Source organism: Lingula anatina, chromosome 8 (genome assembly GCF_051362555.1).
Source record: "Lingula anatina isolate TDL-2025a chromosome 8, LinAna3.0, whole genome shotgun sequence".
Classification (NCBI taxonomy): Eukaryota; Metazoa; Brachiopoda; class Lingulata; order Lingulida; family Lingulidae; genus Lingula; species Lingula anatina.
Window position 1 is genome coordinate 18,134,398 of NC_141774.1, and position 24,181 is coordinate 18,158,578.

Sequence of the window (24,181 nt, forward strand, 5' to 3'; positions counted from 1 at the left end):
GAGAGTTTGCAGCAGACCTGTTAGTATAGTTAGTTAAGGAAAAGTACAGGAACCACAATGTCGTGTCTGACATAAAGATAAAAAAACATATTTTATGCAGTCATTTTATGAAAAAGTATGATATAAGGTGTTCTGGTCGGATAGTTCTTGAGTATTGTGGCGGCCTCTCTATATAAAGCAGATGCAAAGAAATTAACTATACAATTAGAAGTAATTAAAGTTTGCATGCACCCACCTTAGATACGAAATTATTACATAAGCAATCGGAATTGATACCTTGGAGGAAATGGGGAGGATCGAGAAGGCGATTGGGAGAGAATTAAGGAGCATGGAGCAGACGTGATTTCAGGGAACTAGGAGTTGGAGATTTCATTTAGAATATGAAGCAGCAGAGCATCGACGAATAAATTGTTTAACTGGTTATATGTGGACTTTGGTTTTCTTTGTGTGACCTTAAGTAAAGCTGACATGAATCTTTATAGATTGTGTTATCCACTAAGTAATGTGCCATTTTGAGCCCACACTTGAATCCAGCGTACACAATTATAAAAGTTTAGGTCATTCATTCCATATGTATGAAAGGGATCATTACAACAAGGTGTTAGTATTGTAAAAATCTCATTTCTGATGAATTGTCTTCATACATGAAATAATTAGTCAAATACCACAATCTTGAGGCACATTACGCTACAATATCTGCATTACCGACATTAATTAACTTAAGTTTATCCAATCATTATATATATATATATATATATATATATATATATATATATATATATATATATATATATATATACAGGTATATGTATATAATGAACATAAAATGGAAATCGTTTTACCATCTTGGGTTTTAAAAGAAATTAATTGAAATAAAACCAATAAAAAAGTTATTTAAAATCAAAATTCAAAGTACACATTTACTTGAAAATAACTAGACAAAGTTCATTAGCAGGGTGAGTACAATGTAGTGTTGTCCTTAACACTTACTTGGTCTGCAGTAATGACTATCTGGATCCAGACCAAACATACTCAAGCAACTCAGTCCTGCATCAGCAACCATTATTCCATGCTTTCCCAACTCCACCATTTTACGACATTCAGCTGTTGTGTTCAGAGCAGATGGATTCAAACCAGAGAGTAAGTTACTGATCACAGGTTTCAGACTATCTCCACATGTTGACACCAGGTTTGGTGTGGTGGGGCCAGACGTGCCAAGTACTAGCAGTTTTAGTTTGACCTTGACTGTTGTCTGAAGGGTAATGGAAGTACGTATTTAATTAAAGTTAAGAGAGGTGTGATGTATACCTCATGCACCATTTCTTAAGTTAAAGTATAACGGTTTATTATTTTTATTATTATTATTATAACATTTTACATCATTATTTTCACTGTGCTATATATTAAGATATTACAGGGTCAAGCATAAAATGAATACATCGTCAGTTGGACAAATGCAATATCATCTAAAAAAGAATCAGGATTGTTTAGTAAGTCCAGATTAACTAATTTGACTTTCTGCTTCTTTATATAGAGCAAAATACGTATGTCCTTTACCAATGAAAAAATAACTTTAAGAACCAATAAAGCAGATATCACTTAATATTTGCGTGCAAATGAAATTTACCAGTGTTCCGTTAATTTTTATGTCACTCGGAGTTTCGATGATTGAAACAGAGGCACCATTACTACAGCTCAAGTTCACAGAACCAGGTAATGAAGTTAAAATTCCACTTAAGTGTTCCTTGGTGCAGTTACTAGCCATTGATGTATTGAATGTGTATGAGAGCTTAAAGAAATATTCTGAAAAATAATGAAACGCTTTTCAAAATAAATATCATTTTTATCATTTTAGCTCTATTGTCGACAGTTCTTTCTGTCTAGTTACACAAGCACAGATACATGCACACACTCAATTTCAAACACCCATCTGTCTGTTCCCTTATTCAAAGTCTTTGCAACTCTATATATTCATTAACTTATTCATTATATATATAACCTTCACTTACCTGGAGCTATGGCATTTAACACAGGGCCACCTGAAACTTAAAAAATTAAGTAAGTAGATGAAAAGGTACACGTTATAACAAGCTTGTAATATTTTTCAAAGATTGCAGTAATGAAAAATTTTAAACATTTCAAAAATAACATGCAATTTATCACATTTGTTGCAGATAACTTTTCCAGAAAGGACTCCCAATTTCTATGAAGTATTGAGTGGCAGACTTTGTTCAACTTGCAATTCTGGGATTGATAAATATATGTCAGTTAGGTAGCAAAATAAGCCGTATCTGCCATGAAACATCCCAAAATGTGTTAAAAAGTTTAAGTGTTATATTTATGTTTTCTTCATCCCGAACAACTTGTGTGGTTCATCCATTTATGAGATTAAATGACAAATGCTATATATACACTCGTATTTGATTGTCAATTGGCCTATTAAAACAACTTTTCTTAAACATGCCATAATTCATAAAAAAGATATTTTTATATTTAACATGGTATAAACATGGTATTCCATAAAAAGTGACACTGTATACTAAAATATGGAATTGCAATAATATAATGAGCCTTTTTTTTTTTTTTTTTCTTTTTTTTTTTTTTTTTGACAATGAAATTTGACTTTTGAGAATAAAAACAGTACTGCTTTCTATTTGTAAACACTTACTTGGAGTTTGGCATTTCCATCCAGTGAACTCAGGTTTACACAAACAAGTGACGCCATGGGGGTCTCCTGGATTTTCCATACAAGTGCCTCCATTGTAACAAGGCTCTGACGGACAGTTACGGCCGGGTCCTGTGACTAAAAAAACATAATTTTCATAGAGGTTCAGAAAATATATATAAACACACAGAGAAACAGAAATATTTCTATGTATAAAGAGCAATTAAAATTAGCAAGGGTTCAATGCAGCAACCTCATCAATATATCATTCTGAAATATTTTAACTAAATCGTAGTGTTTATAAGCAACAACATCAGTAATTTGATAATGACACTTGTTTGCTTTGCATGGTTGAACTGCTTAATAGATTTGTACCTGTATCTTTACAACTGTCCTCTTCCTTGGAGTAAACTGATGTTGAATCAACGCAATACTTTTCATCAGTGTCCAAGATTTGCAGGTCAGAACCAATGACATCAGGACAGTTTCCACTGCTCAGGTTGTGCATACCTAAACATAGGGAAAAAAGCTGTTAGGTGAGCTGGTGTTAAATTAACTAATACAGTGTGTTGGGTGAGGTGACTCATGTAAAGTAATGGATGAACCACACAAGTTGTTCGGGATGAAGTGAGCAGCTGGTGCATTATAGATGGACAGGTACATTGTGTAAGATGAGTTGGTACATTGTATTAGATGAGCTGATACATTGTGTTAGATGAGTTGGTACATTGTGTTAGATGAGCTGATATATTGTATCGGATGGTCTGGTACATTGTGTTGGGTGTGCCAGTGTGTAATTAACATGTTGTGATATTGTTGTACTGTTTAGGTAAACTGGCACACTGCATTGAGTGAACTGGTGAAAAGATTTGGCATACTATGCTTACTGAAATGGTTAATTATTTGAAATTATTTAATTATTTGAAAACACTTTTCAACTTTCAAAACAGATTTAGCTGCAAGTTATTACAAGGTTGAAAACATTATCACACATTTTACATACCAAAGGGAAGGAATAAATTGTTTAATCATAACTCACCTGCTAGTAATTTTCCAAGGGGCAGATCTTTTCCTATTACCAGAGAAGAGTTATGTGCACACTTCATAACATAACAACGAGGAGGAATGAAAAGTTGTCTTCACAATATTCAACTACCACTTTTCCCCAATCACAGTCAATGTCTACCTAGTTGAAAACCCTATTGCACACTTGCATACAAGTGCCTACAAATAAGTCATTATGACTCACCTGCCAGTAGTTTTCTAAGGGGCAGATCTTCTTTTAATGCCAGAGAGAAGTTGTGTACACACTCCATGTACTTCTCCCAGGGAATATCTTTATGTTGGACTAGTACACCTTGAACTTGACAGAATCCCTAAAATATTTTATTTATTCATGTATTTTTATTATTCTTTTTGTTTGTTTAAATTATAGTTAACAATTGAAGGGGGTGTGTGCAGGCATACATTGTATGAAAGAGTCTGCTTGGTGTATGCACATTTATGAACAGTGACGACCAAAAGCACCTGTAGAAATACTAGTATTAATAGAAAAATTGCCCATAAAAATATGACTCATTTTATTCTTGCAATTTGACACAAAGTTGTACATTTTAATATTAAAATATTCAAAATAAATAACTAAGTTTGATTCGAACCAAGAAGGACTAACATGCAGCATATTTATACTCACCATACTTGTGGTGACAGACTGACAGCTGACAAGTGGCAGACCAGGCAGACTCCTTATTGTGTAATAAACAGAATTGCAGGCCTGGTGCAGCTTATCATTCATATCCAAGGTATAATTGTTGAATCTTTGATTGATAAAATAATTGTAATAAGTGGACCAGCAGTAGTTATGTGCTGAGGAGTTTCCAGCAGTTGTCAAAGTAAACTGGAGTTTTAACACTTTTGATGGAACTGAAAATATAAAGATACAAAATGGAGAATATATATCTACTAAATACAATCAAATAAATAAAACAATAGTACCAATAAATATTTAATTAATCTATTTATTATTTTTTTCTTGGGGGGGGGGGGGCACGTATTGATGAGTTGCTATATGATGTTCCATCGATTCAGAGTGTTACAACTTGGTCACATTGTGTTCATCAGAGTGATATACTCATGACAATAAACCAGATCACCTAACACATAGCACATGATAAGATGCTCCTTGAGCAAAAACTGGTTTACCAGCTACACATGTTCCATTGTCTTCATCCCCTCTCAACACTCGCCCAATTCTACACACTAGAGATCCATTGTAGCTGACATTTGCAGAGGTCAAAGCAGGGCAGTTCATGGTGGCTGTGATGTTAGGCAGCATAAATCCTGAACTAAAGTTTGCTCTCAAGAATGCAAGCAAATTCTGTCCACATTCACGAGCCTCTTTTGATGTCAGCTTTTCCTTGGCAGAGAAGTAGTAACCATAACTCATCTGGATGTGAACCTTAAATGAAATAATAATTTTTCTCAAAAATCCCTAATTGAGGACAAGTGTTTATAAACACTTGATTCAAATGTGAACTTTAAACAATAATGAGGAAAAGATTAAGTGCATAGTGTTTAATTTAACAACACTGGATCAAAGACTTCAAATTACTTTGAGAATTCAATATCTCTGCTTACATATATTTTATTTTATTCAGTTTCAATTACAAATACAACTTTAAACATGATCAAAAAAGTGACTTTTCAGAACTTCTGAAACAACTTTTTCTGGTATGATTGACTATCCAGGCATATTTTAAAATCAATAAAAATATTGTTTAAAAATTAAGTGCACATTCACCTTCCCGTCACTCATGAATGCCTTTCCTCTTTGAAATTCTATTTGTGCAGAGTACAGCTCACAGATACCAAGATTATATCCAGCAAAATTGACAAGTGGTAAATATGGGTTGGAACCAAAGTAACTGTACTGGTTGGTTGCATAGTAAAATGACAGTCGGAGCCAATGCAAGCAGTCTTCAGAAAAGTTACCAGGTATTGGAGCAGTTATAATAGTTGTGATCTGGAAACCTGTGAATAAGATAATTATGTATATCATAGTGGATGTCAAGAAAGAAACACCGTATATATATATATATATATATATATATATATATATATCAGAAATGCTTGGGCCTTTTACATCAATAATTTACATAAATTGTGATTCATGGACCAGATCTATGTAAGTGTCCAGTTTGAGATTCAATTTTCTTGCCTCTTGAGTCTTTTTTTTTTTTTTTGTGGACATCAGACACACCACTGGTCAGTATCTGGGGTACGTAGCGCTAGCAATTTTTTTCACTTGGCCATATCACCACATTTTTGTCAATTTGTTATCAAAATGGTTATAATTTGGCTGAAACATGTCAAATCCAGCCCCTTTTCTTAAGCCAATTTCAGTCAGTTTTAGCATTTGGCTAAATTGGTGAGTGTTAGCGCTGCCCCAGAGTATGTTGTACATGTAGATGTGACATGCAATAGTGCACCAAACATCTGTACAGTACATCACACACAATTCACTGCTTGTGGTGTACGTAATTATCACTACCAAAAAATGAGAACATAATTTCACTGGATCTGAAGGTTCCAAAACCAAATAAGCTTGATGCTAAGGTGAAATACATACAGGTATCTGCACAACATCACCACTGTACAGTGAATGCATGGTGTTGCAATAAATCTCATACATATATACTCTCACAATAACAGTGGGTCGACTTAGGGTAAAAAAAGTAGCCAAATCATGGCACGGCAGATAAATTTTGCATGTGGTTAGCTTTTGACATTCTAAATCAATCTAATATTGATGTAGCCCTTTGGCAAATTCTACCTCTGACAAATGACTACCAATTTAAGATTTTTTTTTTTAATTTATACATACGTTCCTCTATTGGTTTGTTCAAATAAAGTTGTTCCTCAATGTTTATTCTCCATCCTTATTACCAATATAATGCATGTGTCAGAAAGCACACAATATTTCTTTGGACATTTTGAAAAAATCCAAGATGGCCGCCATTTGCCATAGGTTACTATAGTACTTGTACTGTACACATACAAGGGGTTTTAACTGATGCCAACTACCAAGGGAATTAAGACAATCATTGCCCACTATCAAAATTTTCAAAAAGTCCAAGGATATACTCAATTGCTCCCTGCCAGACATGCGTTATATGGGCCATAACATACCATCAATGCAGAAAACAAAATAAAAATACTTGTAGCTGGCATTAGTTGAAACCCGTGCACCCTAGTATTAATTAATCTATTACTACAGCTATTCTCTGGAAAATGGTGGCCATTTAGGAGTTTTTCAAAAAGTCCAAGGAAAGACATTAATTTGCTCCCTGCCAGATGTGCATTATATGGGTAATAAGGATGTAGAAAAAAACATTTTTATGAAAACCAATAGAGGCATTGTTATAGAATTACTTTATAATTACTCTGACTATATAAAGACCTAAGCTGCAGAGTTTAACGTTAGTGAAAAGTACTATTATATGTTTCCATACCTGGTTTGTCACGCGCTGGTAAAGCAATAGGAGCTGGAATGAAATTACATTTATTACATTATATTTAGGGCTTATTTCAGGGTGAAGCAACAGTACATTCAATAGTGGTTCTCTGTGGAGGAATATGAGGGGAAAGGGGACAAAATTGATCCCATGCATGAAAAATTCATATTCGACTGTCAAATCAAAAATTATGCATTCTATCTCTGAGTGCAATTTTTTTTAATCAAAATGAATTCTCAAATTAATGAAAATGTAAATACATGCTGTGGTAAATTATCAATCAAAATGCACTGTTGCCTTACGCACACAAAATGTCACTTACTTGGATAGGGTGTTGTTGTTCTGGGGGAGTCAGCTGAAATAGAATTTACCACATTGTAGAATCAATCTATAACTCTTCACACCAGGAAAATAACATTGTTTTCAATGGTAAAAAATAATTCAGTTTAGTGCCATCCTCAAGCTGATTGGGAATCTATGAAAATTAAATGAGCTGACTGACACTCTTTGCAGGATCACTGTTGGTATAATAAGCTTAATTTATCTAGCTTACAGTATTATAAAGGTTGCAACTCTATCAACATCATATCTTAATTTTTATAATTATGGTAGAGTCAACTTTGATACTACGAATGCCTACTATATATGTGTACATATATACATGCAGTAGTTTTAACGTAATGAATTAATCGCTTAAAACAACAAGCAAACTACAGCAACCCAGCCCTAAAAAACCTTGTTAACATTTGTCTTCATCCTCAAAGTAATACTTGCCTGGGTATCATTGTCTCTAGATACACAGAGTATTATTTATATGTGCAACTTTTGTCTCTATCCTTAGAGTATTACTAAATTTGGTAACAGTTGTCTTTGTACTCTAAGTATCACTTACCTGGGTAATATTTGCCTCTATCCTCAGAGTATTACTTAATTACCTGGGTTACACCTGTCTCTATCCTCGTAATATCAATTACATAGATAATATTTGCATAACTAAAATTCAAGTATCACTGTCAAATTTATGAATGTAATCCAGATATTTTTCTTTATGCCTCTGCCTGACTACATTATGCAAGGTTTTTTTTTTTTTTTTTTTTTTTTTTTTTGTGAAGCATAGGAAATTACAAGTGAACTTATTCTAAACTGGATCCAACTTAATGTATAGTGTATGCATCTGTTCTTCATCCAAAAACTATACTATAACCTCTCATTTGAAATTGTTAATTGTGCCACTTACTTGGAATGGGTGTTGATTTTGTGGAGTAGGCTGAAACCAAAGAGAAATGTCCATGAAAAAAATCTATCAACTAATGTTTTACACTCTAAAATTAATATTGTACAGCCATATGTTTTAAGATTAAGAATCAGTTTTGATATATGATATTGAAATTGTTAAGATTCAAGAACAAGAACATTTTCACACTGTTCATACCTATACTGGATCCAACATAATGTGAATATATGTGACTATTCTTTTATTGAGAGTTCATTTAATACAACTACTTTTTTGGCAAAATTGTTTTTTTTAATGAAGTGAAAACTGAACATGTGGCATTATAAACATACATCAGTAAACACTTACTCCATAATATTTGCCTTCATCTTCAGAGTATTACCTACCTGGGAGACATTTTTCTTCATCATCAGTGAATTACTTATCTGGGTAACATTTGTCTTTATCCTCAATGTAGATAACATTTGTCTCCATAACATATAGCAGATATATGTGAGTGCCCTATATGATATTTAATATTTTTGCCTTTTACCTGGGTAACATTTGTCACTATCCTCAAAGTAATCTGAGCCCTGATCATAACAGAACTTCTCATCGGTGTTCAAGATTTGAGGCACAGATCCACTGAGATCTGGACAGTGGCCATAGGTATGGTTGTTCATGCCTGTGAAATGGATTACATGTACATCTATTGTTGTACGACATTTCAGTAACATCTTAATCACGCAATAATCTATTCAACGTATACCTTAATAGTTGAAAACCTAAAATAAGCAAAATAAGTCAATATCTGCTACTTATGGGCGTATGTTTTATGCAAATTCAGAGAAGTATTAATTGTATTATTACCAGTAATATTAGGAATAGGAAAGTATTAACAGCTTTTAACATAATTAAACTACTATCATTTTCCCAATAACAGTCTACTTAGCTGAATACCCTGTTGCACATTTTGCATACAATTGCAAAAAAAAAAATAATAATAAAAAAAAAAATAATAATGATAAGTAACAGTCACTGATCATGACTCACCAGCTAGTAGTTTTCCCAGGAGCAGATCTTGTTGTATTACCAGGGAAAAGTTGTGTGCACACTCCATATATTTATTCCTGGGAATATCTTCATGCTGAACTAGTACACCTCTTACTTGACAGAATCCCTATATTATATTATATTATATTATATTATATTATATTATATTATATTATATCCAAATGTTTCCAAAAATATTACATCAAAAGTGATCTCACAAGAAATAATTTGTAGCCATTTCATATCTGCAGAAGCATCATACCTTATTCAAGAACACTTGGACAAAATAAATGGAATGACTCATTATACTGGAAGCAACTTACCATATTTGAAGTAACAGGGTGACAAGTGACAACTGGCAGATTAGGAAGTCCAGTGATTGTGTAATCATCAGAGTTACAAGCCTGTCTTATCAAGTCACCAAGATTAACAGAATAAGATTCAAATCGTTGATTCATGATGTAGCTATAATACTGCCAGCAGTCCCTGGGTGTTGACGTGTTTTCTGATGATGTCACATTGAACTGGAGTGTTAGCACTTTGGATGGAACTGAAATGATAATTAACATGGAAAACTCTGTCAATTGATTAAGTTTTGAAGGCTTGTAGACATACTGTTTTTTTTTTTTTTTTTTTTTTTTTTTTTTTTTTTTTTTTTTTTTTTTTTATAAGAGATATACTTTCAAAATCAGGAAAATTGGGTAAAATACTCAGTAATACACTTTTTCAATTGAAAATTGAAATTAATTTAAAAGAATCATTTTCACTAAGTAGAGAGGTAATTAATGATATTTTCCCCCAAATAAAAGGTACCAGTGGTTAAAGGTGGCCATCAAGGGAAATGTTAAAAAAATTTTCTCACCAGGTAGACAAACTTCATTATCATCTTCATCAACTTCTCTCAGTACCTTCCCCATAGTACATCTCACTGTCCCTGTATTACTGACATCAGCTGCAGTCAGTGCTGAGCAGTTCCCAATTGGAACTATATTGTAGACGGAGAGAGGAACAGGGTAAGCTTTAAAGTATCCCATTATTTTATCTCCACAATCACGGACCTGTTTGGCTGTCAACACTTCCTTTGCGAAGGTCATACTGTAGAAGTGGTAACCAAAGCTCATCTTCTGATGAACCTGGAAAAACCATAGGTTCTTCTTCTAGATGAAAGAGCTTCATTTGAAGTGGTAAAGCAAATGTTTTGCATTTCATTTGTAATTTGTTTTTAAAGACTTGTATACAACCTGTGACTTTACGACTTTATGCATAACATGCTATTGAACTGTTTGTGTCCTTACTCAAACATTCCAAATATCTTAAGATTTTTATTTTTATCAAAAAACATATTGTATTTTATTATTTATTTATTAATATTGCATACCCTATTTTTATCCATGGACAAAGAAACTTGCTCAAATTCCGCTCGTGTGTAATACCCACAGAGATTTATTGAAAGTTCAGTAATATTGACACTGAGGTCATTTTGTTGGAACCAATAATATAAAACATCTTCAACAATTCTTAGGCATCCAGTGGAGAAGTTTGCAGGCCGAGGGAAAGTTACCACTGTTTTTACATTATATCCTGTAATAAACAGAATAAATATTTATGTTACATGAACATATACAGCTGGGATTACACACATCCATATCTCAATAAACAGTAATCCTTGGGATAGTATACTTACTAGTCTTCATTTTTTGATAGTCCTATCATAATACCCTTAAACGTTGAGGAAACAAATGGGAGACAATTGTAACTATACACAATGACATAAAAATCCTGTATAAATTTGATGTCTACTCACCCCACCCGATCTACCAAACTACCCTCAGCAATAATTAACCAATTCATTATAGTGTACCAGGTGAGGTGAAAGTAAGAAGACACATGGCTTCATTTTTGTTAACTTTGATTATAAATTGACTTAAAATTATATGGTTAATACTCAACATATTTGTATGCAATTTAAAGAAAATATAGATGAATATTAATGGAAAGACCAATATATTACTGCACTATACCTGGTGTTTCTCCCTCTGGTGTAGGAGAAAGAGCTGAAAGAAATTAAGATTTAAAGTTATTAAAACAACACGTACTATTTCATTTTTTCAGCCTCAAAATCATCAGAGTTTTGCAGCTTTAAAATACCAACAGCAGATATGCATATATTTCCATAACTAAAATTCAAGTATGGATGACAACTTTATAAATGATGACTGGATATTTTTCTTTCTGCCTCTGATAAAGCTAAAAGAACATTATGTAATAGATTTTTAGTGAAGCATAGTAAATTAAAATTGAGTTTCTAAACTGGATCCAACTTATTGTATAGTGTATGAGTCTTTTCTTCATCCAAAAATATACTTTAGTGTATATAATCTCTCATTCAACATTGTTGTGCCACTTACTTGTGAAGGGTGTTAATTTTGTGGAGTAAGCTGGAACCAAAGAGAATTGTCAATGAAAAAATCAAGCAATTATTGTTTTACACCCAGAAATTAATCTGTGTACAGCCACATGCTTTAAGATAAAGAATCAGTTTTGATATTTGATATTGAATTTGTTCAGAATCAAGACCAATAGCCTGTAATATACTGGGTCCAACTTTATGTATATATGTGGGACTATTCTTTTAGGCAAAAGCTATAATTATCCTGTAAATTTTCGCATGAAAATTGTTGTGCCACTTACTTGGAGTGGGGGTTGATTTTGTGGAGTAAGCTGAAACCAAAAAGAAATGTCTATGAACAATCTATCAACTAATGCCTTACACTTTGCAATTTATCTGTGTACAGTCGTATGCTTTAAGAAAGAATTAGTTTCTAAGTAAATTCATCGATAAAATAGTAAAGAATGAAGACCAAAAAGAACTTTGAAAAATAACTTCCATTTGAGAGTTCATTCTCCAAAAAAAAAAAAAAAAAAAACTATTATTTACTTCAAAATTGTCATTATTTTCAAATAAAGTGAAAACTGAACATGTGATGTTATAAATATACATCAGTAAACACTCACACAGTGTCATTTGCCTTCATCTTCAGAGTATTACCTACCTGGGAGACATTTTTCTTCATCTTCAGTGAATTACTTATCTGGGTAACATTTGTCTTTATCCTCAATGTATAAATTACCTAGATAACATTTGTCTGCATAACATATAGCAGATATATGTGAGTGCCCAATATGATATTTAATATTTTTGCCTTTTACCTGGGTAACATTTGTCACTATCCTCAAAGTAATCTGAGCCCTGATCATAACAGATCTTCTCATCAGTGCTCAATATTTGAGGTGGAGATCCACTGAGATCTGGACAGTGGCCATAGGTATGGTTGTTCATGCCTGTGAAATGGATTACATATGCATTTATTGTGGTACAACAATTCAGTAACATATTAAACAGACAGCAATCTATTCAAAATTTACTAAAAAGAGTTGAAAACCTAGAACTGGCAATATGTATCACTATGTGCTACTTGAGGGCATAATAATTTTCATGTTTGAAGACATTTTACTTTTAAAGTTATTATTATTATTATTATTTTACTTCTTTCTTTCTTTCTTTCTTTCTTTATTATTATTATTATTATTATTATTATTATTTGTAAATTCAGAGGCATGCATCAATTGGTTGAAAACCATGTCCATTTACAAACCAAAGGGAATGAATTTAAGGCTGTCATCATAATTACACTACCATTATTTCCCAATCACAGTCTATGTCTACTTAGCTGAATACCTTATTGCACATTTTCCATACAAATGCCAAAAAAGTAACAGTTATCATGACTCACCCGCCAGTAGTTTTCCAAATGGCAGATCCTGTTGTATTACCAGGGAAAAGTTGTGTGCACACTCCATGTATTTATTCCTGGGGATATCTTCATGCTGAACTAGTACACCTCTTACTAGACAGAATCCCTATATTATATTATATTATATTATATTATATTATAATTTAAAATGCTTCCAAAAATATAATATCAAAGAATGATCTTTGCAACAAATAATTTTGTCAAATAATTTTATTTGAAGCATCATACCTTATTCAAGAACACTCCAAAAACACATGGAATGTCTCATTATATTAGAAGAAACTTACCATATTTGAGGTAACAGGGTGACAAGTGACAACTGGCAGATTAGGAAGTCCAGTGATTGTGTAGTCATCAGAGTTACAAGCCTGTCTGATCAAGTCACCAAGATTGACAGAATAAGCTTCAAATCGTTGATTCATGATGTAGCTATAATACTGCCAGCAGTCCTCGGGTGTTGATGTGTTTCCAGATGATGTGTTTCCTGATGATGTCACATTAAACTGGAGTGTCAGCACTTTGGATGGAACTGAAATGATAACCATCATAGAAAAACTCTGTCAATTGATTAAGTTTTGAAGGCTTGTAGACATACTGTTTTTCTCATATGATATATACTTTTGGAATCAAGAAAATTGTAAAAAAAAAAAAAAAACTCGGTAATACACTTTTCTCAATTGAAAATTTAAATTATTTTTTTAAAAATCAATTTCACTAAGTAGAGAGGTAATTGCTGATATTTTCCCCCAAAATAAAATTTTAAAATCATTTATTTTGTTGACGTTGTATCATTTCCCTTGGTATTGGAAAATGGTCAAAGATAAAATGAACATTACCAGTAGCTAAAGGTAGCTATCAAGAGAAATGTTTAAAAAAATTCTCACCAGGTAGACAAACTTCATTATCATCTTCATCAACTTCTCTCAGTACCTTCCCTAGTCTACACCTCACTGTCCCTGTATTACTGACATTAGAAGCATCCAGTGCAGAGCACTCTCCAATTGGAACTATATTGTAGACGGAGAGAGGAACAGGGTAAGCTTTAAAGTATCCCATTATTTTATCTCCACAATCACGGACCTGTTTGGCTGTCAACACTTCCTTTGCCAAGGTCATACGGTAGAAGTGGTAACCAAAGCTCATCTTCTGATGAACCTGGAAAAACCATAGGTTCTTCTTCTAGATGAAAGAGCTTCATTTGAAGTGGTAAAGCAAATGTTTTGTATTTCATTTGTAATTTGTTTTTAAAGACTTGTATACAACCTGTGACTTTACGACTTTATGCATAACATGCTATTGAACTGTTTGTGTCCTTACTCAAACATTCCAAATATCGTAAGATTTTTATTTTTATCAAAAAACATATTGTATTTTATTATTTATTTATTAATATTGCATACCCTATTTTTATCCATGGACAAAGAAACTTGCTCAAATTCCGCTCGTGTGTAATACCCACAGAGATTTATTGAAAGTTCAGTAATATTGACACTGAGGTCATTTTGTTGGAACCAATAATATAAACCACCTTCAACAATTCTTAGGCATCCATTGGAGAAGTTTGCAGGCCGAGGGAAAGTTACCACTGTTTTTACATTATATCCTGTAATAAACAGAATAAATATTTATGTTACATGAACATATACAGCTGGGATTACACACATCCATATCTCAATAAACAGTAATCCTTGGGATAGTATACTTACTAGTGTTCATTTTTTGATAGTCCTATCATAATACCCTTAAACGTTGAGGAAACAAATGGGAGACAATTGTAACTATACACAATGACATAAAAATCCTGTATAAATTTGATGTCTACTCACCCCACCCGATCTACCAAACTACCCTCAGCAATAATTAACCAATTCATTATAGTGTACCAGGTGAGGTGAAAGTAAGAAGACACATGGCTTCATTTTTGTTAACTTTGATTATAAATTGACTTAAAATTATATGGTTAATACTCAACATATTTGTATGCAATTTAAAGAAAATATAGATGAATATTAATGGAAAGACCAATATATTACTGCACTATACCTGGTGTTTCTCCCTCTGGTGTAGGAGAAAGAGCTGAAAGAAATTAAGATTTAAAGTTATTAAAACAACACGTACTATTTCATTTTTTCAGCCTCAAAATCATCAGAGTTTTGCAGCTTTAAAATACCAACAGCAGATATGCATATATTTCCATAACTAAAATTCAAGTATGGATGACAACTTTATAAATGATGACTGGATATTTTTCTTTCTGCCTCTGATAAAGCTAAAAGAACATTATGTAATAGATTTTTAGTGAAGCATAGTAAATTAAAATTGAGTTTCTAAACTGGATCCAACTTATTGTATAGTGTATGAGTCTTTTCTTCATCCAAAAATATACTTTAGTGTATATAATCTCTCATTCAACATTGTTGTGCCACTTACTTGTGAAGGGTGTTAATTTTGTGGAGTAAGCTGGAACCAAAGAGAATTGTCAATGAAAAAATCAAGCAATTATTGTTTTACACCCAGAAATTAATCTGTGTACAGCCACATGCTTTAAGATAAAGAATCAGTTTTGATATTTGATATTGAATTTGTTCAGAATCAAGACCAATAGCCTGTAATATACTGGGTCCAACTTTATGTATATATGTGGGACTATTCTTTTAGGCAAAAGCTATAATTATCCTGTAAATTTTCGCATGAAAATTGTTGTGCCACTTACTTGGAGTGGGGGTTGATTTTGTGGAGTAAGCTGAAACCAAAAAGAAATGTCTATGAACAATCTATCAACTAATGCCTTACACTTTGCAATTTATCTGTGTACAGTCGTATGCTTTAAGAAAGAATTAGTTTCTAAGTAAATTCATCGATAAAATAGTAAAGAATGAAGACCAAAAAGAACTTTGAAAAATAACTTCCATTTGAGAGTTCATTCTCCAAAAAAAATATATATATATATATATTATTTACTTCAAAATTGTCATTATTTTCAAATAAAGTGAAAACTGAACATGTGATGTTATAAATATACATCAGTAAACACTCACACAGTGTCATTTGCCTTCATCTTCAGAGTATTACCTACCTGGGAGACATTTTTCTTCATCTTCAGTGAATTACTTATCTGGGTAACATTTGTCTTTATCCTCAATGTATAAATTACCTAGATAACATTTGTCTGCATAACATATAGCAGATATATGTGAGTGCCCAATATGATATTTAATATTTTTGCCTTTTACCTGGGTAACATTTGTCACTATCCTCAAAGTAGTCTGAGCCCTGATCATAACAGATCTTCTCATCAGTGCTCAATATTTGAGGTGGAGATCCACTGAGATCTGGACAGTGGCCATAGGTATGGTTGTTCATGCCTGTGAAATGGATTACATATGCATTTATTGTGGTACAACAATTCAGTAACATATTAAACAGACAGCAATCTATTCAAAATTTACTAAAAAGAGTTGAAAACCTAGAACTGGCAATATGTATCACTATGTGCTACTTGAGGGCATAATAATTTTCATGTTTGAAGACATTTTACTTTTAAAGTTATTATTATTATTATTATTATTATTTTACTTCTTTCTTTCTTTCTTTCTTTATTATTATTATTATTATTATTATTATTTGTAAATTCAGAGGCATGCATCAATTGGCTGAAAACCATGTCCATTTACAAACCAAAGGGAATGAATTTAAGGCTGTCATCATAATTACACTACCATTATTTCCCAATCACAGTCTATGTCTACTTAGCTGAATACCTTATTGCACATTTTCCATACAAATGCCAAAAAAGTAACAGTTATCATGACTCACCCGCCAGTAGTTTTCCAAATGGCAGATCCTGTTGTATTACCAGGGAAAAGTTGTGTGCACACTCCATGTATTTATTCCTGGGGATATCTTCATGCTGAACTAGTACACCTCTTACTAGACAGAATCCCTATATTATATTATATTATATTATATTATATTATATTATATTATATTATAATTTAAAATGCTTCCAAAAATATAATATCAAAGAATGATCTTTGCAACAAATAATTTTGTCAAATAATTTTATTTGAAGCATCATACCTTATTCAAGAACACTCCAAAAACACATGGAATGTCTCATTATATTAGAAGAAACTTACCATATTTGAGGTAACAGGGTGACAAGTGACAACTGGCAGATTAGGAAGTCCAGTGATTGTGTAGTCATCAGAGTTACAAGCCTGTCTGATCAAGTCACCAAGATTGACAGAATAAGCTACAAATCGTTGATTCATGATGTAGCTATAATACTGCCAGCAGTCCTCGGGTGTTGATGTGTTTCCAGATGATGTGTTTCCTGATGATGTCACATTAAACTGGAGTGTCAGCACTTTGGATGGAACTGAAATGATAACCATCATAGAAAAACTCTGTCAATTGATTAAGTTTTGAAGGCTTGTAGACATATTGATTTTCTCTTGAGAGATATACTTTTGGAATCAAGAAAATTGGGTAAAATACTCAGTAATACACTTTTCTCAATTGAAAATTGAAGTTATTTTTTAAAAAATGAATTTCACTAAAAAGAGAGGTAATTAATGATATTTTCCCCCAAATAAAATTTTAAGTATAACTTATTTCTTTTGTTGACGATGTATCATTTCCCTAGGTATGGGATAATAGTCAAAGATAAAATAAAAGGTACCAGTAGTTAAAGGTAGCTATCAAGAGAAATGTTTAAAAAATTCTCACCAGGTAGACAAACTTCATTATCATCTTCATCAACTTCTCTTAGCACCTTCCCTAGTCTACACCTCACTGTCCCTGTATTACTGACATTAGAAGCATCCAGTGCAGAGCACTCTCCAATTGGAACTATATCGTAGACAGAGAGAGGAATAGGGTATTCCATTATTTTATCTCCACAATCACGGACCTGTTTGGCTGTCAACACTTCCTTTGCCAAGGTCATACGGTAGAAATGGTAACCAAAGCTCATCTTCTGATGAACCTGGAAAAAACCATAGGTTCTTCTATTAGATGAAATAGCTTCATTTGAAGTGGTAAAGCAAATGTTTTGTATTTCAATTGTAATTTGTTTTTAAAGACTTGTATACAACCTGTGACTTTATGACTTTATGCATAACATACAATTGAACTGTTTGTGTCCTTAAGGCCTGCAGTCACAATGGCGGCGATCTGTCGAGGATTAGTTTTGGCCGGGGGTCGTTGTAGAAAATAAAGAATCCTTGAACAATCCTAGCAATAATCCTAATAAAAGTGGAGCAGTCACATTGTCTGAGATTTTTTCAAGGATTTTGACCCGGTTTTGTCGAAAAATCGTGGGATTAGCCTCCGATCGCCTCCGATTACATCTCCGATGATGCACTGCAGCAAGAGCGTCTCAAACTTTTAGCGATCCGGTCGGAGGCGCCCTTATATACACGTCGATTTACTACGATTCCACCGTACAATTCATCGGAGACGATCACACAAAGCGTACGAATCGTCGCAGGGCTCCTCCGATTCAGTCGGTGGGTGCCGGAGACTACTCGCAGACATTGAATCTCAACCTGATTTTCCAATCCCACACAGAATATTACGACTAGTCTCAGATTATTTGGAGGATGCCTCCGATTAATCGGAGGGCATCGTAGGTCATCGGAGATTGTGTCTGGGATGCCCAAAATGGGTGAAAAATCTTGCGAGCAATCTTAAAATTTTAAGTTGAAAGTTGGTGACCACGACGGGTGTGGCGATGTCTAAAAAATCTGCGACAACCCGCAGGCGTCCGGAGAGCACCTCCGACGGGTGCAAAATCGTGAGATCTGTCTCAAGATTTTGTTCAAATTTCCCGGGTTTTACCCATCCCCGACGCATCGCAACTGATTTGTGACTGGGCCTTTACTCAAACATTCCAAATATCATTAGATTTTTATTATTTATTAACATTATATTGTATTTTTTTTTTTTTTTTTTTTTTGTTATTGCATACCCTGTTTATATCCATGGACAAAGAAACTTGTTCAAATTCCACACGTGTGTAATACCCACAGAGAGGTATTGAAAGTGCAGTAATATTGGGACTGAGGTCATTTTGTTGGAACCAATAATATAAACCACCTTCAACAATTGTTAGGCATCCATTGGAGAAGTTTGCAGGTCGAGAGAAAGTTACCACTGTTTTTACATTATATCCTGTAATAAACAGAACAAATATCACAGTTACATGAACAGTTGGCATGACACACATCCATATCTCAGTAAATAGTCCTTGACATGTTCTTCATTTTTGAAAGCCCCACCATACTACCCTTAAACAATGTAGAATTTATCCAGAGATAATAACGTAACTTTCCACAATGTCAACAAAAATTTGTATGTAATGTCCAGAGTTAAAGCTTGCCTTAGCTTTATTAGGGCACACCCATCCAGCAGTGTGCCAAGTAAGGTCATGGTTAAAAGACTTCATTTTTGTCAACTTTGACCATGTGTTGGCTTAACATTTAAAAAAGTTAATGTAAGGAAGACTAGCATGCAACATCTCTATTTATATCTTGTATATTTATTGGGTTTATATTGCTGCATTATTTACCTGGTGTTTCTCCCTCTGGTGAGGGTGTAGGTGAAGGAGCTGTCAAATGGAAATCAATGTGAAAGATTTTAAATCAATATATACCTGTACTAGTCTTTTTTAACTTCAAATAGAATGAGTTTTGCAGTTTGAACTAACAACTGCTGATTTCTTTTTATTTGCATAACTAAAATAATAATACGGCTATAAAAGTTAAGGACTTTTAGTATTCTGCCCTTCTGCGTCTAATTTTGATTAATTAACGGCTTTTATTGTGAAACAAAAGTAATTGAAATAGAACTAACACTAAATTGAATGCACTTTTATGAAAATACATGTGGCTGTTCTCTATCTAAAATAATTATTATACTAAACACTCTTGCATGAGACTGTTGTGCAACTTACTTGGAGTGGGTGTGGGTTCAGCTGAAACCAAAGAGAAATGATCACATTAAGTGTGTGTCCACGAGAAAACCAAACCAAATGTAGAAAATGCGGCAAGGTGGGGGTGAACGGATTTACATCATATTTGGTGTGTTTGAACCTTTATATGAACAATATCTGAGGCTGCAATATTTCCTGAAAATAATCCCTACTTACAGAGATATGGCCAGTGACAATTTGGGGGGTTTATCAACCAAAAATTCTTCTGAAAAACAGGGTTATATTGATTGGCCTTAAAGTTTATACAGGTGTCACCAAATGATTTAGTTTGGTGATATATTATAACCTAAAGATAGGGGATTAAAATGATATACACTTTTTCCACTCTCTTTGTTTCCATGGTAACAAACCAAGCGTTTTTCTCAGGCCTACAAACCACATGCTTTGAACACCCCCCTTCTATTTTTGACAATATCTTCATCTTCACAGGTCTTTGGGGTAAAGCATGTTCAGGACTAACAGATAACTCATTAATCTATTTATACATGAAATCAAAACTTACTGCTGTTCTACAACTTGTCCGTTGTAACAGATAGAACATGACCTAATTTCTTCATTTTTCGTAAATATATCCGAACACGTATATCGGTGCACTGAACTTCAGCCATCTCTTTCAAGTCAACGAATGGTTTAAAACACTGTTAGTTGAACTTTTTATTTTCATTTTACCTATTCTAATTTTTTTCTGGTTAAAACAAGCATCTAACACATTTTAAAACCATGTGAAACTAATGTACTAACGTCAGAACAACACAACGTCATTATCCAACATGGCGGAAATCGCAGACTGTTTGTTTACAAATCTTCCTCAACGAAGTCGTATATCATGTGGTTTATACTCTGTCTACAGATAAAAAAAAAACATGTAGTGTATTGAAAAATTGCAACAGAGATATTAACAGTCATCTTCGTCGCGTTTACGTGAAGCAAAACAGCGTGAGTTACGAAAGCACACTGATTCTTGTCAGGTGTGAATTCTTTTGTATCCGATGACAGCAATTGGACTTTTTCAAGTATCTTTGGGAGAATAAATGGGTTACACCATGTGACCAGCACTGGGATATGGGCTTGGTTTGTGCTGGAAACCATCCACACGGGAAAACGAGCCTATAACGAAATATGTCATGGGATTAACTTGCAGATGTCAGTGTAGACAAAAAGCCATTTGAATATACTGATGCCACTTGGTTCAGGTAAGAAACGGGTTTGTTTGTATTTTAATACAGGCTAAAATCCAGAAAAAAAGTTCACTCAGAAAAATGATCTAGGTGTAATTTTTTAATGGTAAACGCTCCATTTTTTAAAAAAGAAAAATGCCCCCTTTCAAATAATGAAATTGCAGCCTAAGGACCTGTGATAATTTTATCTTTTAAGCTATATTTGTGTGGGTATTTATGTAGGTTTAATGGTACTTGGGTAAAATAAATTTAAGGGTAACAATTGGAATTAGATTGAAGCTAGGGCTGGTCTTGGCAAAATTGCTAGGCTCATCATAATTAATATTCGAAACCATGCCTTATACTTATAAAACATGGACAAATGGGATAATAATTTATTTTTCATCAATGTATCAATTAACTTTCAGATAAGTGTTTTCATGTGTCTATAGTAAGCTATATTTATATTTCAGGCATATTTGAGAAGTGTTATTTGACACACAGTGATCTTATGGTCAGCAAAAGAGTCCAAAGTCTTGCAGAAACTGAAACTAGTGTGGAAATGATGGCTGTTGTAAAAAGGCATGTATGTAAATGAAAGCCACAATATAACAAATGCTGAGGAGATGCATGAGGCCCTAGTTTCTGCACTTGGAGCCATTTTCTACATCCAGCTAGACAGACATCTTCCAAACCTGCGTGGACTGGAGTGTCCAATTACAACAATTTAGCTTTCTTGATTCCTACAACATGAGAAAAGGTGTCTTCCTTCCTTGAGCAGTTTTAACATGAGTGATACTGATGTTAAAGTTAATTTGGGTTTTTCTGAGGCAAATATGCCAACTGGGACTATACCAAGCAAGATCACAAACAGGGAAATTTTTTCTTGTCCAGAGAAGTTTTCTCTGAAATATTTTGCTACTAAGACTGAAGAGTATTTGTAAGGTCCTTTTTTAGACCACAGTTATGAAATGTGCCAAAAAAAAACAGCTTTTGATCAAATTAAAGTCTAGTGGGCCAACAATCTGACTAAAGAAAAACTTAAAGCACATCAGCTGTGAGAGAACTCCACCCTCTTGAATATCTCACTGAGTTACACAATGGATGAGCTTTAAAGTCACCTAAACCTTTGAAACTATATTCAAATAAAGTAAAGGAGTTTTTACTGAAGGAGTTTAGAAGGGCACAAGAAACAGGCCAGCAGAACCTAGCATTTGTGAGCATGAAGATGAGATTGAAATGTCAGTAAGGAGGGTTACAGACTATTCAGGAAGAAAAAATCGGCAGTTATTTTTGAATGTATTAAAAACTTTGATGTAATGAGCTGTAATTTTTGATACAAAACTGCAAAGATGTTTCATAACACCAGGATATATTTTGCGGTTGTGTTAGTTTTGCTTTTTGAATAGAAAATTATCTTGTTTTGCTACATTATGATATAGTTTGTAATGATCACAACTAATGTTGCACTGCTTTGCATGTATTGCTATATTATAATTTTGTAATTTTTTTATTATTTATAATTATTCATCTGAGACAACAATAAACTAAATTGAATAATTTTTTAGTTACTGTATGCTCATAAATAGTCACCAAAAAGTGGTGTGGATGATTAAAAAAAAACTCTTGATAATTGAAAAAGATTTGTTCTGGCTTTGCTATCATAAATACTATGGCATATCCTGATCTCTATATGATAAATATTGCACCAAAAAGAAATCGCTACTAAACTAAGATTTTAATTTGTATTCACCAAATTGATGATATTAAAAAAATATATATATATTAAAATTATCTTGTAAACTCTCAAGTTAATTGCCAGTGCCTATCCAAAGTAACAGAATCTATGATTTATTTCCTCTAAATTTTTTGTCCATATAAATTAAGAAGTCCATATATGGCAATTTACAAATATGAAGCCCAGTGACCTTGACCTACTGACCTGATATTCATTAGTACACACCCACTTTCCATGTTCACCAGCCCTATTAATTTAATAACATCATTGTAGAGCAAAATGGTTTAATAAATTAATCAAACCTGTCGTCTACATAGACTTGAATGAATCCACCATGATTTTTTGCCTTAAAAATGGCCAACTTTGGAGGTATTTTTCAGTACCTGTTTTAATACAGCAGTAACTTTTGAAACTTGATTTGGAATGACCCATATCTGCCTAAAATATTCATGCAGTTTTATAGCTGTAAACCCTGTGAAGATGGAGATATTTGCAATTAAAGATGGTAGTATCAAAATTGGACTTTGGGGGGAGGGGTGTTATAAATGGGTGTGGCTCGCCCAAGCAGGGTCTTATCTGAATTCTACATATATCTGTGGCAAGCCAAATGATTGTTTTCAATGATTGTAAGGTCTAATATTTTTTAGTTTTCTCCATTTTTGTTTAATTTACACAAAATATATCATTATTTTTCCAAGGTAAAAATGGAGTCTCAAAGAGGCTACATAAGCCATGACTTATAATAGGCTATAATTCTCTGAAGAAAGGATATTTTTGGGATTCCTTCCTAACTCATGAATAACTTCCTAATATGCCTCCATACAACAAATTTGGTTGAAATCCGCTGACCCCCACCTTGCCACCCTGGGCTGGTTCTCTCGTGGACAAGCTCTTAAGGCTATCAAGTAATGTTCTACACTTTGAAATAAATATGTACTTAACTATATGCTTTATGGATTCTTTCATATTGATCCATCAATACAATTGCTCAGAACCAAGACTAAACTTATATTTGAGTAAAAAACTATT

General features: G+C 33.3%; 1 protein-coding gene across 1 annotated transcript in view; it reads right to left on the minus strand.

Annotated features, from left to right (window-relative positions):
* The window catches only part of LOC106170483 (uncharacterized), a 62,956-nt gene that overhangs the window by 22,002 nt on the left and 16,773 nt on the right, over nucleotides 1–24,181 (minus strand). Inside the window, exons 21-55 of the mRNA XM_087019388.1 lie at nucleotides 20,219–20,239; nucleotides 19,835–19,873; nucleotides 19,235–19,437; nucleotides 17,992–18,250; nucleotides 17,400–17,641; nucleotides 17,077–17,203; nucleotides 16,494–16,625; nucleotides 15,974–16,003; nucleotides 15,691–15,720; nucleotides 15,304–15,336; nucleotides 14,661–14,863; nucleotides 14,145–14,415; nucleotides 13,548–13,789; nucleotides 13,240–13,366; nucleotides 12,656–12,787; nucleotides 12,137–12,166; nucleotides 11,854–11,883; nucleotides 11,467–11,499; nucleotides 10,824–11,026; nucleotides 10,308–10,578; nucleotides 9,769–9,995; nucleotides 9,446–9,572; nucleotides 8,946–9,077; nucleotides 8,417–8,446; nucleotides 7,502–7,534; nucleotides 7,177–7,209; nucleotides 5,466–5,695; nucleotides 4,868–5,123; nucleotides 4,359–4,588; nucleotides 3,915–4,041; nucleotides 3,041–3,175; nucleotides 2,669–2,803; nucleotides 2,010–2,039; nucleotides 1,628–1,803; nucleotides 991–1,252 (exon numbers count right to left, since the gene is read on the minus strand). Coding sequence (XP_086875514.1) covers nucleotides 991–1,252; nucleotides 1,628–1,803; nucleotides 2,010–2,039; nucleotides 2,669–2,803; nucleotides 3,041–3,175; nucleotides 3,915–4,041; nucleotides 4,359–4,588; nucleotides 4,868–5,123; nucleotides 5,466–5,695; nucleotides 7,177–7,209; nucleotides 7,502–7,534; nucleotides 8,417–8,446; nucleotides 8,946–9,077; nucleotides 9,446–9,572; nucleotides 9,769–9,995; nucleotides 10,308–10,578; nucleotides 10,824–11,026; nucleotides 11,467–11,499; nucleotides 11,854–11,883; nucleotides 12,137–12,166; nucleotides 12,656–12,787; nucleotides 13,240–13,366; nucleotides 13,548–13,789; nucleotides 14,145–14,415; nucleotides 14,661–14,863; nucleotides 15,304–15,336; nucleotides 15,691–15,720; nucleotides 15,974–16,003; nucleotides 16,494–16,625; nucleotides 17,077–17,203; nucleotides 17,400–17,641; nucleotides 17,992–18,250; nucleotides 19,235–19,437; nucleotides 19,835–19,873; nucleotides 20,219–20,239 — 4,821 coding nt within the window. The remainder of the gene's footprint in view (nucleotides 1–990; nucleotides 1,253–1,627; nucleotides 1,804–2,009; nucleotides 2,040–2,668; nucleotides 2,804–3,040; nucleotides 3,176–3,914; nucleotides 4,042–4,358; nucleotides 4,589–4,867; nucleotides 5,124–5,465; nucleotides 5,696–7,176; nucleotides 7,210–7,501; nucleotides 7,535–8,416; nucleotides 8,447–8,945; nucleotides 9,078–9,445; nucleotides 9,573–9,768; nucleotides 9,996–10,307; nucleotides 10,579–10,823; nucleotides 11,027–11,466; nucleotides 11,500–11,853; nucleotides 11,884–12,136; nucleotides 12,167–12,655; nucleotides 12,788–13,239; nucleotides 13,367–13,547; nucleotides 13,790–14,144; nucleotides 14,416–14,660; nucleotides 14,864–15,303; nucleotides 15,337–15,690; nucleotides 15,721–15,973; nucleotides 16,004–16,493; nucleotides 16,626–17,076; nucleotides 17,204–17,399; nucleotides 17,642–17,991; nucleotides 18,251–19,234; nucleotides 19,438–19,834; nucleotides 19,874–20,218; nucleotides 20,240–24,181) is intronic.